The sequence below is a fragment of the Ovis canadensis genome, chromosome 11 (assembly GCF_042477335.2).
Source record: "Ovis canadensis isolate MfBH-ARS-UI-01 breed Bighorn chromosome 11, ARS-UI_OviCan_v2, whole genome shotgun sequence".
Taxonomy (NCBI): Eukaryota; Metazoa; Chordata; class Mammalia; order Artiodactyla; family Bovidae; genus Ovis; species Ovis canadensis.
In genome coordinates, this window is record NC_091255.1 from 49,071,496 (window position 1) to 49,090,237 (window position 18,742).

An 18,742-nucleotide genomic window follows, 5' to 3' on the forward strand; every position below is an offset into this window, starting at 1 on the left:
CTAATTGCCATGTGTGGGCTTCCCAGTGTGGTGGCTTCTGTTGTTGCGGAGCACGGGCTCTAGGCACATGGGCTTCAGAAGTTGCAGTGTGCAGGGTCAGCAGTTGTGACTCCCAGGCTCTAGAGCACAGGCTTAGTAGTTGCAGTGTCCGGGCTTAGTTGCTGCACAGCATGTGGGGTCTCTCTGGACCAGGGATCGAACCCGTGTCTCCTGCACTGGCAGGTGGATTCTTATCTACTGCACCATGAGGAAAGTCCCCAGACATTTCTATTGGGTATATTCTTGGGGTGAGACTATTGGCTGCTTCCATATGGTTGTACAAATTTGTTTTCTTGCCGACTTTAAGAGTCCCCTTACTCCACATTCAGGTATTGTATTTAAAATTGTTACCAAATCTGGTGGATGTGTAGCATCCCATTATGTTTTCCATACGTATTTATTGAACGAGGTATAATCAGAAGCAACACTCTGCACAGCTTCTCATAGCAATCCTATGAGGCTGGTGGTTATCATCCCTATTTTGCAGATAAAGAAATGGAGGCCATAGTTACTCTCTTTCCTCTCTTGCAATCCACTCATTTTTCTTCCAAGGGGCGGGTCTTCCCCACTGTTCCCCAGTGGCGTTGGGATGTTAGCTTGGGAAGCTCCTTGGGCCAGGATTCTCTACTGGGTGGGGAGAAGAAGACTGGGATGAAGAGGGCAGGGTGGGGAGGAGAGAAAGAATGACGCATCAAGCCTGATGTGAGGGGCCACAGATCCTGGCTCAGGGCGTGGGGTGATGGGGCCAGCGGAGAGGCAGGGGACTCAGCAGAAGGCACGACTCGGGTATTTGTGAATTCTCAGTGCTGGCAGGAATGGGCATGCTGGGGAGTCTGTCTGGAACCCTCTCTCCAGGAAATTTACTGAATCTGAGGACTGTTATCTGAGGTCTCTAATACTAGAGCCCTTTTGGGGTCATCTCTCTGGGTTCCTTGGTGCTTTGGTATATCTCTTTGGGATTTTCTAAGGGGTAGGTGTTGGAGAAGACTCTTGAGAGTCCCTTGGACTGCAAGGAGATCCAACCAGTCCATTCTGAAGGAGATCAGCCCTGGGATTTCTTTGGAAGGAATGATGCTAAAGCTGAAGCTCCAGTACTTTGGCCACCTCATGCGAAGAGTTGACTCATTGGAAAAGACTCTGATGCTGGGAGGGATTGAGGGCAGGAGGAGAAGGGGACGACAGAGGATGAGATGGCTGGATGGCATCACTGACTCGATGGACGTGAGTCTGAGTGAACTCCGGGAGTTGATGATGGATAGGGAGACCTGGCGTGCTGCAATTCATGGGGTCGCAAAGAGTCGGACACGACTGAGCGACTGAATTGAACTGAACTGCACTGAACTGAAGGGGTAGGTAGCACTCTGTTCTCTGAGGCCAGGAGGGTAGGAAGCAGGGCTTGGAGGTCTTCCAGGGAGTGTGGGAGAAGGACTTGGGGTCTGCTCCAATTCTGGGCCTCTAAGCCATCAGGACAAGAGGCACCTGGCAAGCAGACACCTTGCTCTTTGACTTAGTAGGTGTCAGGACAGGCAGGGAGAAATGATTTTCCCACCTAGCAGCTGTCTCTCTCTGCCCAGAGTCTCTTCTGTGTCTCTACTTCTGCAAGTGTCCTCTGCTAGATTCTCCTGGGTAGCACCTGCTTTTGCTCCCCCCAGCTCTGCCTCCCTTGAGTCCTGAGCCCATGGCTTACCAGAGATGCTCTGGCCAGCAGAAGCAACATGGCGCAGGGGGTAAGTCTGCAGCAGGCAGTCATGATATCTGGCTTAAGTCTTGGCTGGATTACTTGCTAGCTGTGTGCCCTTGGGTGAGCCTCCTCACCTTTCAGGGTGGTGACAGAGCTCTCTTAAAGCCCAACATCATTCACTTGGCTCCTCTGCTGGGCAGGCTTCTTTGAGCCATGAGAAAGAGACTCTGCTGGTGCCAGTTGGCCTGGAAACAGTGTGTACTCTGTTTGGAGGGTTGGAAGCCATTCCAGCTTCGGGCCTAGGACCACATAAAAGCACTCCAGAGGTTCTAGATTCCTAGATGGCTCCAGTTTGGAAAGGGCTTCACAATTCCATGAGTTTCCCTCCCCTATTTTACAGATGGTAAAACTGAAGCTGAGGAAGGGGAAGCGCCACAGAGCTGGCAGGTGCTAGAGCTGGATGAACTGGAGACATGAAACCAGATCCTGGGCAGCCCAGGGCCACATGGTTTCTCCTTTCCCCTCCTGCTCCCTGCCTGGGTGCTCACTTTCTGTAGCCACACATCCTGTGGGAAGAACCCAGGCTCTGTCCTCTGGACCAGACCTCCCTCTTCACTGTAATGTCTTTTTGGAGATCTTCTCTCCTGATCTGGTCTGTCCAAGTGTGGGGCCCTGGTAGTCAAGGAGGCAGCTGTACTTGGGCGCCATTGCCCCGCCCACACCTAGGGTGACCACAGAGGATGTTGTATCTGGGACCTGGACATCAGCCAATATGGAGGGAAACAGCTCCCTATTCGGTGTGTGCACAGTGGACAGTCTGGGGCAGCCAGGGAGGGGCTAGGAAGCCAAAGTTATGGGTCAGTCTCCTTCCCATGGCAATGCCACTTCTGCTCTGATCCCGTGAACCTAGCTTGCACTCTGTACCATAGCCTTTTGCCCTTGGAATTTGCTTAGAATGCTTCTGACAGCTGTTTTGGAAGGCTGTAAAACATAGGGATTAATCATACAGACTCTGGAGCCAGACTGCTTGGGTTCACGACTCTGATCTTCCACATACTTGCTGTGCGACCTTGAGTAAGTCACATGCCTCTCTGTACTTCACTTTCCCCATTTGAAAAAGAAATAATGAAAGGGACTACTTCATGAGGTTGTTGTGAAAGGGACATAGTAAAGCACTTAGAACATGTCCAGCATATGGTCTATGCTCATTAAATGTTAACTTTCATTTTTATGTATATTCCATCCTATATATAGGATGTGTGTATGTGTGTGTGTGTATACATATATATATATATATATGATGTGTATGTGTATATATATGTATATATATGGATGTATATTCTACCCTACTCCTATGAGCTGCTCCCAAGGGTAAGCCATCAGAGTGGGTGTTCCCTGAGGGCAGGACTGTTTCTTTCCCCTGGGAACAGAGCTCTCTTTCTTACTGATTCTCTAAGAAGCCTAGCTGGAGCTATACAATAGAAATTTGAAACTGAGCTAACAAGGGAGTTGTGAAAGTGTTAGTTGTTCAACCATGTCCGACTCTTTTTGACCCCATAGACTGTAGCCCACCAGGCTCCTCCGTCCATGGAATTCTTCAGGCAAGAATACTGGAGTGGGTTGCTATTCCTTTCTCCAGGGGATCTTCCTGACCCAGGGATAGAACTTGGGTCTCCCTTATTGCAGGCAGATTCTTTACCATCTGAGCCACCAGGGAAGTGCAAGAAAGGGGGACTCATCCTGGATTTGACCCTGGGACCTCTTGTACCCTAAGTGAGAATCACACCCCTAGACCAATGAGCTATACAGTGAGATTCTTTCTAAGCAACAAGCTGGTGAAGGGGTGGGATGGAAGAGGCTGAAGAGAGTGAGGCTTTCCATCTGTCCATTAGGAGTCTCTTCCTGGCCCCCACCCCCCAGCTCCCAGGAGGTGAGGGACGGACAGGGATGCTGAGGGAAGAGGAGTTTTCTTTTTTCTGGTAGAGCTCTGGGCTGGGAAAGACTGCAGGGAAGGAGAACCGGGTTTCTGTCTCTGGGGGGCTCCCAGTCCTCAGAGGCAGCAGTGAGGTGGAGGAAACCCACACACAGCATCTGCTTTCCATTCCTCAAAGCCCTTTCTTGTCCATGATCTCACTTTTTCTTGCAACCTTGCTTTGGGGTGGCTCAGCGATAAAGACTCCTCCTGCCCATTCAGGAGATGCAGTTTCCATCCCTGGGTCAGTAAGATTTCCTAGAGAAGGAAATGGTAACCTGTTCCAGGATTTTTGCCTGAGAAATCCTATGGACAGAAGAGCCTGGCAGGCTACAGTCCATGGGATTGCAAAGAGTCAGACATGACTTAGTGATTAAACAACAACAATACTGTGGGGAAGCCCAACTATTATCTCTCTCCTTTTTTTTTTTTTAACAGAGGATGAAAATAACCCTTCAAGACATTAAGTGTATATCCAAGGTCACAAAACTATTTTTTTTTAAAAAATTGAAGTATAGTTAATTTACAATGTTATGTTAGTTTCAAGTATAACAAAGCTCTTTGTTGGCTGTGCTGCAACTCAAACCCAGGTCTGGTAACTCCAAATCCCATGCCTTTTACATACAGCCTCTCCCAGATACCAGCAGGCTACAGGGGAAGGGGACACCCAAGCCAGTCCTCTGGAAACTTCTAATCTGGGGGAGGAGACCCAGTTCCTGCCACCCGGGCATGTCCAGCCAGGTGGAGAAGTTAGTTTCTAGCAGGGAAGATTAGGAGCATATGTGTGTTGGGCACTGCAAAGGCCACTCTTTCAATCTCTTCCCTCCCTACCCTTCTTTCTGGGTAAGGACTGTGAAACTCAGAGTATCTTGTTTCAGTTACTGGTGACAAAACTGGGATAGAATCCAGGTCAGCCTGATGCTAATGTGTGTGTGCTCAGTTGTGTCTGACTCTGAGACCCCGTGGGCTGTAGCCCACCAGGCTCCTCTATCTATGGGATTTTTCCAGGCAAGAATAATGGCGTAGGTTGCCATTTTCTTCTCCTTGGGATCTTACCGACCCAAGGATCAAATCTGTGTCTCCTGCATTGGTAGGTGGATTCTTTACCACTAGCATCACCTGGAAAGTCCCCCTGATGCTAATACCTGTGCTTATCCCTCTAGCATGGATGGAAGACCATTGGTTCAAGAGTCACTTCCTCCATAAAGTCTTTCCTTGCCCTGGATGTAGAACTGACCATTTGTGCATCTGGGTCCCCACCATGCCCCATATAGACACTCCCAGGGCACGTGCACTTATTTTATTCATATGCTGTCTCCCCTCATTAGGCAGTGAGCTCCCTGAGGGTGGACAGTGGTCTCAGCCGTGTCTGGATACCCTGTATTAGCACAAAGCCTGCACACAGTAGGTGTTCAGTAAAGGTGGGTTGCATGCATGATGGGGAGGTGCTTGGAAGAGCTCTCATATCTGTTTTCCTGCCTCCTAGGAATTATCCCAGATGGCGATCGGGGTAAGGCTGAGGATGGACTTGGGGCGGGGGGAGCTGCTGGGGTAGAGGTGTGGACATGTCTCACCTGGAAAACTGTCCAGATTTCTGACACTCACCTGCACTCATGCTTCATCCCCTGGCACTTCTCTTAGCTTCAGTTCAGCCTCTTCTGCCCTCCTTCCTTCTGTACTAGCACCTTTATCCCTCCCAGGTTTGCTATCCAGGAGGCAAGTCCAGTGTTGCAATCAGATCTATTCTTCCTGGTCCCAGTTTACTCTCACAAGAGCTTTAAGAGGTAGGCCAGGTGGAGATGAGCTACCTCCACTCTAGTTAGGAACGTTTGCGCTCTAAGGGGTGGTGTCCAAGTTCATACAGTGAGTTGGTGGCAGAACTGGGTCCCATGATGATGAAGGAGTCGGGAGAGCTGGGGGGGAATCGGGGATAGGCTGGGCTTCCCCCAGGGACTGGAGGAGCCTGGCCCTCCTTGGGCCAAGACAAATGGGGCAGAAGAGACCCCAGTCATCTGTGAGATGTCCGTGGAGCATCCCGAAATCGTGTTCCCAGCCGTGACTCTCCAGTCCTTCTGCAGTCCTGCCAGTAGGTGCCGTCAGTTTGCAACTTTTGGTTCTGTCCCTGCGGGGGGCCAGCTTCTAGCCCCTCTGCCTCCCTCTCTCACCTGGACAGTCTGCACTTGCAGAAGGTAGAAGATGGCCCAATCCCTGTGAGACTGAAGGACCTCTGTCCTGGGGGAGGAAGCAGGAAGAGGGTCTCTGATCTGTGCTTCAGTTTGGCTACCCTCAGGCTTTCTAGGCCACACCAGAAAAATCCACAGCGGGTCACCAATTATGTCTGGACAGGAGCCCTTACCCTGAAATCAGGTCCAGGATAGCAGAAACTTTGGGGGAGGGTGGGGAAGGAGGACCTGAGAGACCATCTAGGAGAGGAGTCCCTGCTCCAAATGCTACTCTAGAACCCCTCCTAACCCCTGCAGGATTGAGGCAAGGAGCGTACAGGCACCAACAGGATCTCACAGAGGCCCTAGCCAATCCTGACACTAGCCCAAATAGCACCGTTGGGTAAATTAGAAAAGGCACCCCTGTTCTCAAAACCATTGAGTGCCATCTGCTGGAAGACAGTCACAACAGCTATACAAGTCTACAATGATTACAAGAGAAATGGTGCCCCCTGGAGTTGTGCAATGCACAATTTGCCTTTGAGAGTGGCAATTTCCTCAGCCAACTTCCCTCTGGGGATGGGTCTAGGCAGTAGAAGCAAACATCCAGGAAGGAGCAAGCGTCTGGGAACCTCCCTCTCCGGGTGGGAGTTCTGTTGATTTCATCCTGGGTAAGCCAGAGGGGACAGGGTCTCCAATGAGCCCCCGGGGAGGCTGGGTGCGGGAGAAGGTTGGAAGAGGCAAGTGAGGAGGAGAGAGCCTATTAACTTCTTAGGGCCATCAGACCCTTCTGGGCCCCCTTTCCCCTCCTCCCCAGACCAGTTCTCCAGCGGCTGAGACTCGAAGCCCTGGAGTGGGGTGGAAAGGACTCTCTCCGGTCAGGGAGACTGAATCTCGGACTCGGGAGCTGGGGCCAGGAGGTCGCCGCGCTCTCAGCGTGGGAGACCGCGGGCCATCTCAGGGATCCTGGGGAGAATCCTCCAAGATCGGGGGTGGGGGAACCGAGGAGCAGCGCCTTCGCTAGCCCCCGAGGCCCCAGTTCGGAAGCGCTCTCGGCCCCTGCCGTGGCTTCCAAACTGCGCCGCTTCCTCCTGCGGCAGAAAAGGACTTTCAGATGTTGTAGCTGCGGCGGCGACTTAGGACAGCGCCCCCTCCCCCTAACAGCCGCCTCTCCGTCTCCCTCTCCCCTGCCCCTCCCCCACCACTGGGACGGCGCTGGGGGTGTGGCCAGGGGCCCGTATAAAGTCCGGGGGAGCCGGTCCCGGGCAGCCGCTCAGCCCCCTGCCCCCCCACCGCCCGCCGCCTGGGCCGGGCCGAGGATGCGGCGCAGCGCCTCGGCGGCCAGGCTCTCTCCCCTCCGGCCAGCTTGCTAACTTCCTCGGCTCCGTCCTTGTCCGCCAGCGGGGGCCACCGCGTGTCCCCGCGTCCTCCGGGTCGGGTCCTCCAGGCGCGCCGGGCGCTGCCCCTGTGTGTCCCCCGCTGCCAGCCCGCGCCCCGTCCCCGTCCGGTCATGCTGTCCCTCTGCCTCGTGGCCGCGCTGCTGCTGGCCGCCGGGCCCGGGCCGAGCCTGGGCGACGAAGCCATCCACTGCCCGCCCTGCTCCGAGGAGAAGCTGGCGCGCTGCCGCCCCCCCGTGGGCTGCGAGGAGCTGGTGCGAGAGCCGGGCTGCGGCTGTTGCGCCACTTGCGCCCTGGGCAAGGGGATGCCCTGTGGGGTGTACACCCCCCGCTGCGGCTCCGGCCTGCGCTGCTACCCGCCCCGAGGCGTGGAGAAGCCCCTGCACACGCTGGTGCACGGACAAGGCGTGTGCATGGAGCTGGCAGAGATCGAGGCCATCCAGGAAAGCCTGCAGCCCTCTGGTAAGGTGTCCCTGCCCTTGCATGACCTTCCTGGTGTCCTGCCCTCCCAGAAGCCCCCTTTCCCATTCGGGTTGGCCCGGAAGGCTCTTGAAAATCCTCTGTGAGTTGAGCAGAAGACAGGTACGTGGCAGGGCCCGACTGGCATGGGACAGGGTCAGCCAAGGAAACTGCTATCAAGTCCCTGGCAGCCTGTTGCCACCATCATGGAGGATTCTGTCCCATTCCTCCATTTGAAGGGTACCTATTTGGGAAGAGAGTCTCAATGCTAGTCCTGGCTGCTACTGTAGGGTGGAAAGTTAAGTGACTTGGTCCAGCCAGCAGCCTCAGCCTGCAAGTGAGGGGCCAGATACCTGGGGGATGGGGACGGTGGCCTGGAGACTTTCTGTTCCTGATCCAGTGACCTTCCCTCACTCTGGACTCAGCTGAAGCTCCAGGAGTCTGAGAACCCAGGGCTTGGACTTTTGACATTGACATGGGATGGAGCGGGACATGCAGATTAGAGAGGTTTTGGTGGTGAGGGGGCATCAGAGTGGCCCTTCACCAAAGTCTCAGGCCAGCTCACCTAGCTTTTTGAGAGGTATTGGGAAGTAGGGGTCTCCTCCTGCCCTGGTACACAGGCACCCTGCTCCTTGCTCCTGGCAGGTGCCATCTGAGGTGGCAGAAGAGAAGCAAGTCTTGGTTCCCAGCCCAGAGCTGCAGAAACCTAACGGGATAGAGAGCAGGGATGGAAGGTCGGGGTGGGGGTTGGGGAGAGAGAGGTTTAGAAGGCCCTCATTCTTACACTTTCTCTTTTTCTGTATCTCATCGAGGCTTTCAGTTTCTCCTAATAACCTTTCTCACTCTCTTTCCTTCTTCCTCTTATTCTTTTGTTCTTTCCTGCTGCGTCTCTCAACCTCTAGTTTCACTAACAACATTCTCAAATTCTCCTTTCATCGCTATCTCCTGTCCGTTATCAGCTTCTTTCTCCTTATCGTATTCCTTTTCCTGTTTTTGTTGCTCTGCTTCGCTCACTTTCATCTCAGTCTCTTTCTGTTGCCCTTCCCCTTGTCTCTGTCACCGTTTCTCTCTCTTTCTCTGTTCCTTTTGGATCCTCTGTCTGCCTTTCTCTCCCTCCGCCTCTGTTTCTTGTTCCCTCTCTGACTCTGTTTTGCTCTCCCGGTGCCTCTGTCAGTGTCTGTCTCTTTTCCTGGTGCTTGAAGCTTCCATTGTTGCAGTCCGGATGCTGGGACTGCGGCCCCAAGCTTCCTGCCTGGGTCCCAGGCCGCTCCACTTCCTCAATCCTCTGCAGCTTGTTAGCCAGAGGAGAGCAGGATGCAGGGAAAACAGGAAGGAGGTGGACCCCAGGGGTCTGGGCCTCGGGCCTCTCTGCCCTTCCTGCTCCTGGGCAGCTAGAGATAGGTCAGCAGAAAACATTCTCGGAGAAATGCCAGCCTGGCACCCAGCACATCTGGGAAGCCGTGGGGGGGAGTCTTGGGGTGTAAGTCGCTGATCCTGGGGTACAGATGCCAGTGCCAGTGGGGAGGAGGGGTTCTGGTGTCAGACCAGACTGGGAGTGAGGGCTGAGCTCTTGGGCTCCCTGGGTACAACAGGTCCACTTTCCCTTTGCATCTTCATCCTCCACCCGCCAGTGGGTGTCTGGCTGCAGATTAGGGTGGCTGGTGAGCTCCTCCTCTCTCACCAACTTGAACCTGAGGCAGAATAGAAGAGCCCTCAGCCCCTTCTTTCCTGGCTAGGTAGGAACAGCCCATCCCATAGTGCAGAAAACTGTTCCCCTAGGAGATCTGGGGAGACAGGGCGTGAACAGTTTGTGAGTGCCCTGTGGACATCATGTCCACCAGCCTTGACAGGCAGCTTTAGGTCCTCTTTAGATTATAGGGCCCGGGTCTCTCAACTCCTCTACTCCTTCCCTCCTTGCCTTGGCCTCCATCCTTGCAGGGCAGGCAGGCAGAAATCAGGAGAGGGAAAGGGGAGTTGAGGGGACCCTGGGGACATTAGGTAAGGACTCAGTAAGCTGTGTCCTTGACCTCTTACCTCCCAGTCATCCCAGAAGTACCCCTGCCCCAGCCCAGGCCATACCACACCATGTGAAAGGCGCCCCCTAGGGTTGTGTGGCAGCCCTGCAGGGTGTCTGGTGAGATCTGGAGGCCAGAGCTTGGTCTCTCCCTGCTATCGTCCTGAGCCTTCCACAGTCAATAGGCCACTGTTCCTGTTATGTCCCAAGGCTTTGACTTTCTTGCCTGGGTTTTGGCAGAGGTATCAGTTGAACTTTTCTTCCTGCCTGCTCCTCTTGGGGCTGAGCTTCAGCAGGTGACTGGGGGAGGGCAGCCTCCTCTCTTGGGGTGCTGTGGTCCGGAGGCTGACTCTTTGTCAGGGGGGCAGGTCTCCCCACACCCCTCTCCATGCTCCGCTGCCTCCATCCTGCGCCATGACGCCCTGTCCCAGCTCTTTGAGCCAGGCCACTAGAGGTGAGGGCGGAGTGGGGACACCTGCCTCAGAAATTCACGATCCTGATTCAGACTACTGACCCTTGACTTGTGGAGTGTAGGGGAGGGGATGGTGGGAAGATCAGCATTTGGACTGGGGTGATCTGAAGCTGTGCCCCGGGTCCCTCTGGGACAGCGTTAGGGAACATGCAGGCTAGGTTAATTTTTAGTCGACACAGCAAATATTGTCCCCCCTACTTCAATACTGGGAATCCAGTCACGTCATGGGAACAGGGCCTTCCCAGAAATTCTGTGCCTTGGGGGAGGGGGGAAGGAGGAGCATGGCTGCTTAACATTTTTTCTTCAGTTTTGGCAAAGTCAGAATTATTGGTGCTTTGGGTATCAGGAGCCTTTCCATTTAAAGACATAGGAGCTGCAGAGATATGTTCTTCTCCTTCCTCCAGCCATTCTGCTTCATTTCCTCATGTGTAAAAAGGGGGGACAACAGGACCCACCTTGTAGGCCGGGGGCGTCTGGCATGGAGTAAGAGCTCAATGTTGGAGCAATGAGAGTTTGGTGATGAACAGGAAACCAAATGGATTTAAGTTGAAGCTTAGCTTCTCCCATGATGCTAGGGGTTTAAGGGACAATGGGGCAAGTGAGCAAAGCCGAGGGACATGCAGAGGAATGGAGGGGGTAGGGTGGAGGGACTAGCTGTCCTTCTCTGACACTTTGAGGCCAGCAGCCATGGCACAAGGGTGAAGGGGTTCCCCGCTTGAACCAGAGCTCAGAGAAAGGCCTGGTACCTGGCAGGGGGATCTTGGCTTCTCCAGTGAGAGTCCAGGCCTTTCTTGCAGGGCAGGTGGGTGACCCTCCAGCTCATGTCTAGGTGGCTGGACCCACATACCTCAGAGCCTCACCCTAGGCATTTTGAGCTGGGTGTGGGCTGGAGTGGAGGAGAAATCATGGGGATGAAATTGGGCAGCAAGAAAGAGGAAATCCTCTAGCTTTGACCATGAACTTTGTAGCCACTGGTGCCAAAGCTGTGGAGCCTCTTCTTTCTCTGGGTGCCTGCCCTTCCTCTGTGGCTGGAGCAGAGACCACGTTTACCCTGTGATGGGACATCATTGGCCTACTCCAGCAAGGCCGGATGAGGTGACCCGGCCTACCTGGGAAGCCTCACCTCCCAAACAGACCTTTCAGGTGTAGGGAGTCTGACCTTTGCTGGGGAAGTGAGGGGGAAGGTCTGACTCTGGCTCCTGCTCAGAGGGAAACCCACCAGGATCCTGGTTTTTCCAGAAGCACCACCTAGGTGAGCAGCACGATGTGGCTGACCTTCTGGGTGAGCAGGGAAGTAAGTAGCAATCATTTAGCAGGTTGTAGAGATGGGAAGATGAACTTTTTTCTTTAGAGACTCAAGGCTACGAACTTTGCCCTCCCAAACCTAGTGCCTGGGGTGGATCCTGGGGTGGGGACTCAGTCTGCCAGTGAAACAAGGCTGGACAATGAAAAGTTACAGATTAAGTGGAAAGTCAACTGCCAGGATAGTCAGTGTGCTCTGCCCAGGGCAGGGTCAGGGCGCCAGGGTGTATGTGGGTGTGCACGTGTGGACCAGTGTGCGTCTGGACACTTGATTGTTTGTGTATGTTTGTGATCCTTGAGTCCTGGCCTCTGTCTGTGCTGGCAGATAGGGACATACTGTGTACCCATGTCCCTGCAAGAGGCAGTATGGAGCCACTCTCCCCATCTGCTGGGTTCTACTCTAAACGGCTAAGTGTGCTGGGCAGTGGGGAACCAAGGAGGGGGAGGCCAGGCAGGCAGCCTGCTCAGCTTTCCCCAGATAACATCCCCCTCCCTGCCATGTGATGGGGGCCTGCCAATACAAAACAAGACCTATGTTCCAGGCTCACCCTATGCCCCACGCAGCCCCAGGGTTCAGTGAGCGGACCCAGTTGTCCTCCTTAATGGTGCTTCTTAAGTTAGGGGATAAACATTCCAAATATCCTTTAATAATCCCCTGAGTGTCTGTGAACTTCGACTCATGGGAACACAATGTTGGAAAGCAGTCAGACTTCTACTGCAGATCTTTTTGTGTCCTTGAGGCCACTGCCACCCTGACTCGCCCCACCTCTAGGTCAGGGATCTCTCTACCTCCTGAGGCAGCCCCCTGCATTAGAAAAACTCTTCCTAGGGAACCTAAAGAACATCTGGCCACTTATCAAGAGGCACAAGTGTCACTGTGCACAACTGTGCTTTCTTTTATGGTCATGAAAAGAAAGCAAACTTAAAGGAAAGACAGCAAAACATCTCTAGGTCAAAGGGGGCCATCGAGGTACTTGTGGGTTGTGGCAAATGACCCCTGGGATTCTTCCAGCCTTTCTAGGTAGAGTGGTGGCCCCTTTGTTCCCAGCTCAGCTTAGCCCCTGTGGTTCCAAGATTTGGCTTCAATTTTTTCCAGTCTTCTATTTCCTTTCTTTCTAATCGTCAGCTCCAGCCTAAACCCCCGCAAAGCTGAGTCCACCCACAAGTCTTGTGGCTTTGTGCAAGATGAGAGTGGTGTGTGTGGGGGCGGTCACTGGCCAGCCTGGGCCTTCTTGGCCAGAAAGTTCCTTGGGAGGGTCTTCAGGGAGGAGCCTGGATCTCAGACCTTCTCTCTGGCTCCTGGCTGAGGGCTTGGAGTCTGACTTCTTATGGGCCCCTTTGCACAATCCTGGTCTTCTGAAATTGACCAGCCTCTTCTTCCACTGCCCACACAGGCTGGGAAGTCTGTGTTGGTCTTGTCTTCAAGGTTTCTCCTTGGTTGACCTTTGGAAACTTGTTGTCATCTTTTGGGACAGAAGTCCCCAACAGACTGTCCTTCTTGAGATGTTAAATACGTAGAAGGAAGGATTATCTCTCTCTGCTCCATTTATTCCTTCCCTCTGGTTCTTTTCTCTAAGCCAGCCCTGCACCCATGACAAAACCTTTTCCCATCCTTGGTGACTCAACTTTATAAATAACCTTTGGTGTGGAATCTTGACACAGACTTTTTGGGGGTCTAGATTCCTCCTTGTCTGGCTTCTCTTTATCTATGTGCTTCACCCCCACACCCCCAGAACTAGGAAAATAAGAAGAGAACTAACCCCACCCCCCCAAACTAACTTTGGCTCAGCAGAAAAATACAATTTGACCCCAAGGCAGCTCTGGGACTGCTGCCATGCATGGAGGAACCTGCTAACTCCTCAGGAAAAAAAAAATCCTGACGCAAACCAGATGTAACCTTCTGTCTGGCTGCCAACATCTGGAATGCTGGCGGGGGCTTTGCATTCGGGCCGGCAGCAAGCTGCCAAGCCTGAGCGTTTCAGAGGTGGCTCTGATGTGCAGAGAGATCTTGAGACCTCTTCCTCCAGCTCAGCTCTGTGTTCTGGTTTTGGCTGCCAGGATGGAGTAGCAGAGGTTAGTTACAGTCCTGGGACTTCTGGATGGGTTTTTTTCTTGAGTTCAGATAGAGCCTTTAAGAGATCCCAAGGAGAGGGTGGTGGTCCAGCCCACCTCCATCTCCAGATCCCCAGAGCCCTGGCTCTGGGCAGCAGATATGCACTTTGGATGAGGGCTGAAATCTAAGGATGGGAGACTTTGGAGTGGTGGGGTGGGGAGCTGCAGGAATGTGCAAGGGTGTTCTTTTGGTCCCGGGGGCCACACAGTGTCTCTTCCACACACACACACACACACACACACACACACACACACTTTTCACATGCAAGCACACACACCCACTCCCACTTCTCCTCTCCAGCCAATGGAGAGAGCTTTGGGGCCACGTTTCTCATCACTTATGGAAACTTTGATTCTGGCCATTTGGAAGAGGGTCAGCAGAACTGACAGCCCTGGGATCCCCTGGCTGGCTCGGCCAGACGCTGAAAGGAGCAGGAAAGGAGACAGGAAGAAAGAGCAGACGGAGAAGGGGGATGGTAGGGAGAGCTGAATGGAAGGGGACATGAATGTGGGGCCCTTGGCCTGCCTCAGACCTCCCTGCAAGGCCCAGGGGACCCTCCTGCTGTTTGGGCGGCTGCAGCTGGTGACTCATCTGAGGACTGGACTGGGTGGAGTGAAGGAAAAATCAAGGACTCCAAGAGGAATATTCTCCCGAGAAGATCCAGGGGAGCAGGGAGGAAACCAGGGTGCTGCTTTCATTTTTCCTACCCCCAGACCCCCTGCTCCCCACCTGGTTCTTCCAGCACCAGGCTGGAGACTCTCCAAGGAGGAGAATGCAGATGGGAAGTCTGCTGTCTTGCCCTTTATAAACACTGACCTCTCCCTGTCTTGGCCTGACTGCAGACAAGGACGAGGGTGACCACCCCAACAACAGCTTCAGCCCCTGCAGCGCCCACGACCGCAAGTGCCTGCAGAAGCACTTGGCCAAAATTCGAGACCGGAGCACCAGTGGGGGCAAGATGAAGGTCATCGGGGCGCCCCGAGAGGAAGTCCGGCCTGTGGTGAGGACCGCTGATCAAATGCGCACGTGTACAGGCACACACCACCACCGTCACCACCGCCACCACCAGATCCCGACAGTGTCCACTCAGCGAGCATTCTTTGGCTGTCTGCTGTGTGCACCTTACGTGCATCATCAGGACCCAGGAAAAAAGCCCTCACTCCTGTTGAAATTCCTTTCCAGCTCAGCAGTCCTAGACGTTGGGGACAGCTGAAGTTACTGTTAAATACTGAGACACTTCCACACTGGTTGGTGAATAGCAAGCAGTTGCCCCAAGCCCCCTGATGTTGCTTGGCTCTTCCCCTGGATTCCTCACCCCAGAGCATCTCAGTAACTTGAGAGTTCAGGCTGGCCATAGTAGGGAGCCTTGGGACCTTGATCCAGGGTCTGGCTAATGTCCTTTCTGATGGGTGGTTCTGATGGATCCGTGCCTGGGTCTTACAAGTTGTTAATTATATGATTTCATCCTTCCGTCTTGTTTAGACATCATCCCCTTCCTGTCCTTCTCCATAGATTTCCTTTCCCCACTAGGTCCCTTTACGTCACACCCCTCCTTTTTAGCAGATTTTTGGCTCGAGATCCTCTCCTAAATGTCCCTCTGTCCTGCCCACCAGGGTCCCCTGAACCCGAGCCGCTCCTTTCATCTCACTGGAGGCCTGCTCGGCCACCAGGCCTGAACTCTCCTTTCAGAGTCTGCAGTCCTGATCTGACCCTCAGCCCTGGTCCCCCTGCCTCTTCTGCTCCTGCTAAACAGTTTCATCTTCCCCTCCTCCAGCCCCAGGGCTCCTGCCAGAGTGAGCTGCACCGGGCGCTGGAGCGGCTGGCCGCCTCACAGAGCCGCACCCACGAAGACCTTTACATCATCCCCATCCCCAACTGCGACCGCAATGGCAACTTCCACCCCAAGCAGGTGCGTCTCGTCTCTGCCGGCTCGGCCCGGCCTCAGCTCTGGGATATCTGGGATGGCAGTCTCAGGAAGGGGGAAGCTCCCCGGCCCCAAGCTCACCCCTTAGACCCTCTCCAAACCACCCCCACCCTCAGACTCAGAATCTCAGTTCTTTTTACCTATTCCCCCCTCAGATGAGTAGACTGAGGCCCAGGGAGGGGCAGAGGGCAGCCCGGAGTCACAGGGCAAGTTAAACGCAGGCCAATCATCCTGCCTCCCCATCGGGGGCTATTTCCATGGCCTCTGTGGCCACCATCTGTGAGGCAGACCTAGCACCCATCAGCCTCTGCCTCCCAACCCCTCCCCCTCTCCACCTTCATTCCTGTGAGTAGTTTTCCTTTGTCCCTGGATGTCTGAGGTATCATCTGGGAATGGAGGGGCTAGGTCTTGAGGAGTTGTGGAGAAAACTCAACCTGCCTCTTTCCCCGAGCTGAGTCAGCAAAGGACCTAGGGGTCAGCCAAGCTGGGGGGAGGGCAGACCTGGGAATGGGCACTTCGGGTGGAGCAGAGGAAGGAGAGGGCAGGAGAGGAGACAGGGATGTAGAAACCTCTAGGCCTCCTCACACCCTTGGAACATGGGTTCCTCTGACAAGCCCCCAGGAAGCTGGGATGGTCAGTGAGGCGGACCTGCTCCAGCTCCATCTCTGGCCTGTCAGAGTTGGGCTCACCTGGGATGGTGGCATATCTGGGCAGGACAGTGGGTGGCCTCGTGCTGGATGAGGCCTGGATCTCCTCCAGCCCTCGTGGGCATGGGCACACACGTTCCCTCACTTCATGCTCTACAGGCAAATCCACAAAGTGGACCGCCACTGGGCCAGAAGAGGCCTGGCTAGGAGGGGAAAGGATGCCCCCCAGTCTGCATACCCCAGGATGGCATGAGGGGGTTATGAGGTGGGGTGCAATGGTGGAGAACCAGAAAGGTCCCCTGTCCCAAATCAGTGCCAAACCTTTCTCCAGCCTTTGTCCCAATACCAATTTTACCCTTGTCTCAATTTTGCTTTTTCCTTTCTTTTTGGCCAAGCCACATGGCTTCTGAGATCTTAGTTTGCTGACCTAGGATTGAATCTGGACCCCTGTCAGTGAACGTGCCGAGTCCTAATCGCTGGATCGCCAGGGAACTAAAATTGATTATTAGTTATTAACCAGAGTCCATAGTTTACATTAAGGCTCACTCTGTGTGTTATATAGTTCTGTGTGTTTCCTTTCCATTTTTATTCACTAAAAATTCTGACACTTGATCCTTTATTATCTGGCCAGTTATAACCCTTGAGACAACCTTCACTTCAACTCTAATCCTGACTCTGAAATACACCTTTACCCCTACCCTCTCTCCTCCCCCGTCTAAGCCCAACCCAAAGTTTAGCCCAGCTGCTTTATTTGTTCTGACCTTGACCTCTATCTCTGTCCCAATTCCATTTCTGACCTGGGCTGTCAGCCTCACCCCACTCAAACTGTAGTCAGAATTCCCAATTCGACTGCAACTCTTATCCTAATGCTACCCTAACTTCAATGTGGATAATCACAGTCTTAACCATAATCCTATTCTTGAAGCCTCAACACAGTCAGAACCCAAGCTAAAGCACAATCAGAACCCAAACTAAAAACTTCAAACTGGGCCCTAGCCTTTCACATCCAGCTGTACTTTCAGCTCTGTGGATCCCGTCTCCCCTCCAGGGTGTCTACAGAACTTCCTCAGGGCTCTGCCTTCCCAGACTCTTTGGGCCTTTCCTTCTTCGCCACCTTTGCTCCACTCCAGTGAGCTCAGAGGACTCATGCCCAAGAGAGCCTCCACCCTCAGAGACCAGTTGGGAACCACTGTCTGATCTGGGGGCTGGGCTGGGATCAGGGGTGGCTGCCTGGGAACCTGACCTCTCACACCCTTGTCTTGGCAGTGCCACCCAGCCCTGGATGGGCAGCGCGGCAAGTGCTGGTGTGTGGACCGGAAGACGGGAGTGAAGCTTCCGGGGGGCCTGGAGCCGAAGGGGGAGCTGGACTGCCACCAGTTGGCTGACAGCTTCCGAGAGTGAGCCTGTTAGCAGGCAGGGGGCTCAGTGCCCCCTGCTGCCCCCTCCCCTGGAGGCTGCAGAGCTGACCTGGAGCCTAGGTCTGAGTCCTGGCTTTGCCTCTGGCCCAGAAGTTTCCCTTGGGGTGTGTTTGTGTGTATGAGTGTGTGCGTGTGTGTTGATGAGCCCGGATGTGCGCTTGGGGTGAGCCGAAGCCTAGGGGTGTCCTCTATGGGCTTAGATAGCCCAAGAGAGCCCTGGTATGTTTCCAAATTGACCCTGGATTCATTCATCCATTCAGCCCTTCAGCCCTTCAGCCATCTATAAGCACTTCTTGACCACATACTACAAGCCAGCTCTAGTTTGCAGCCCTGGGGACTCATCTTGGCTCCCTCTGATGTAGATATGTGAGGCCACCTCCTGTAAGGTGAGCCCAAATCTGTGGGAGACAAGAAGTCCAGTTCCATAATCAGGGGAGGAAAGTAAACACGTACCTTGACCATTGTCCCTCTCCTCAGTCTAGTCAGAAGGTGGAGTCCCAGTTCCATAATCGGGGAGGAAAATAGACGTGTACCTTGACCATTGTCCCTCCCCTCAGTCTAGACAGAAGGTCTGGTCCCTACCATAGGGAAGGTGAGGGGTAGCAGGAGACCCACTGAGACCCAATCCCAAAACTGAAACCTGCCAGGTTCCCCTTTACTCCTCCCCAGATCCTTCCAGGGGGAACGACCTGCAGGGGCAAGCCCACCTTGGCTTGATTGCCTGGCAACTGAGACCCTGCTCTGGGGAAGGGAAGAGGTTAGAGGAAGCCCTGCAGAGGGCTGGGGAGGTGGGGCCCATCTCTGAGCAATCAGAGTAGGAGGAAAGAATGTATGTGCCTGATGGAGAAAGGGATCGGCATGCTGGGAGGTGAGGGACTTATCTGGGGTGCTCCTTCCTCCTCCGTTTGTGGTCACAGACAGGAAGTCACAGGATGGTGCCATCCTTCAGTGGCTCACTGTCTGTGGCTCTGCCTTCCTCCCCATGTCTCCTTCCCCGGATTTTCCTCCCCTATATTTCCCTACCCCTGGGCATTTTCTGGCTCAACTGGATGGACAGAGATTTAGGAACCTACCAGTTGGCCATGATGTCTTGTCTTTTTTTTTTTAACAAAACAGAACAAAACCAAAAAAACCCTAGACAA

The 18,742-nt window shown here is 53.9% G+C and overlaps 1 protein-coding gene across 1 annotated transcript; it reads left to right on the forward strand.

Moving 5' to 3' along the window:
- Positions 1-6,500: 6,500 nt before the first annotated feature.
- Positions 6,501-18,742, forward strand: IGFBP4 (insulin like growth factor binding protein 4). Its single transcript, XM_069543427.1, has 4 exons — positions 6,501-7,713; positions 14,454-14,611; positions 15,386-15,520; positions 17,449-18,742. The coding sequence occupies exons 1-4, from the start codon at positions 7,365-7,367 to the stop codon at positions 17,581-17,583; spliced, it is 777 nt and encodes a 258-aa protein (XP_069399528.1). The 5' UTR covers positions 6,501-7,364; the 3' UTR covers positions 17,584-18,742.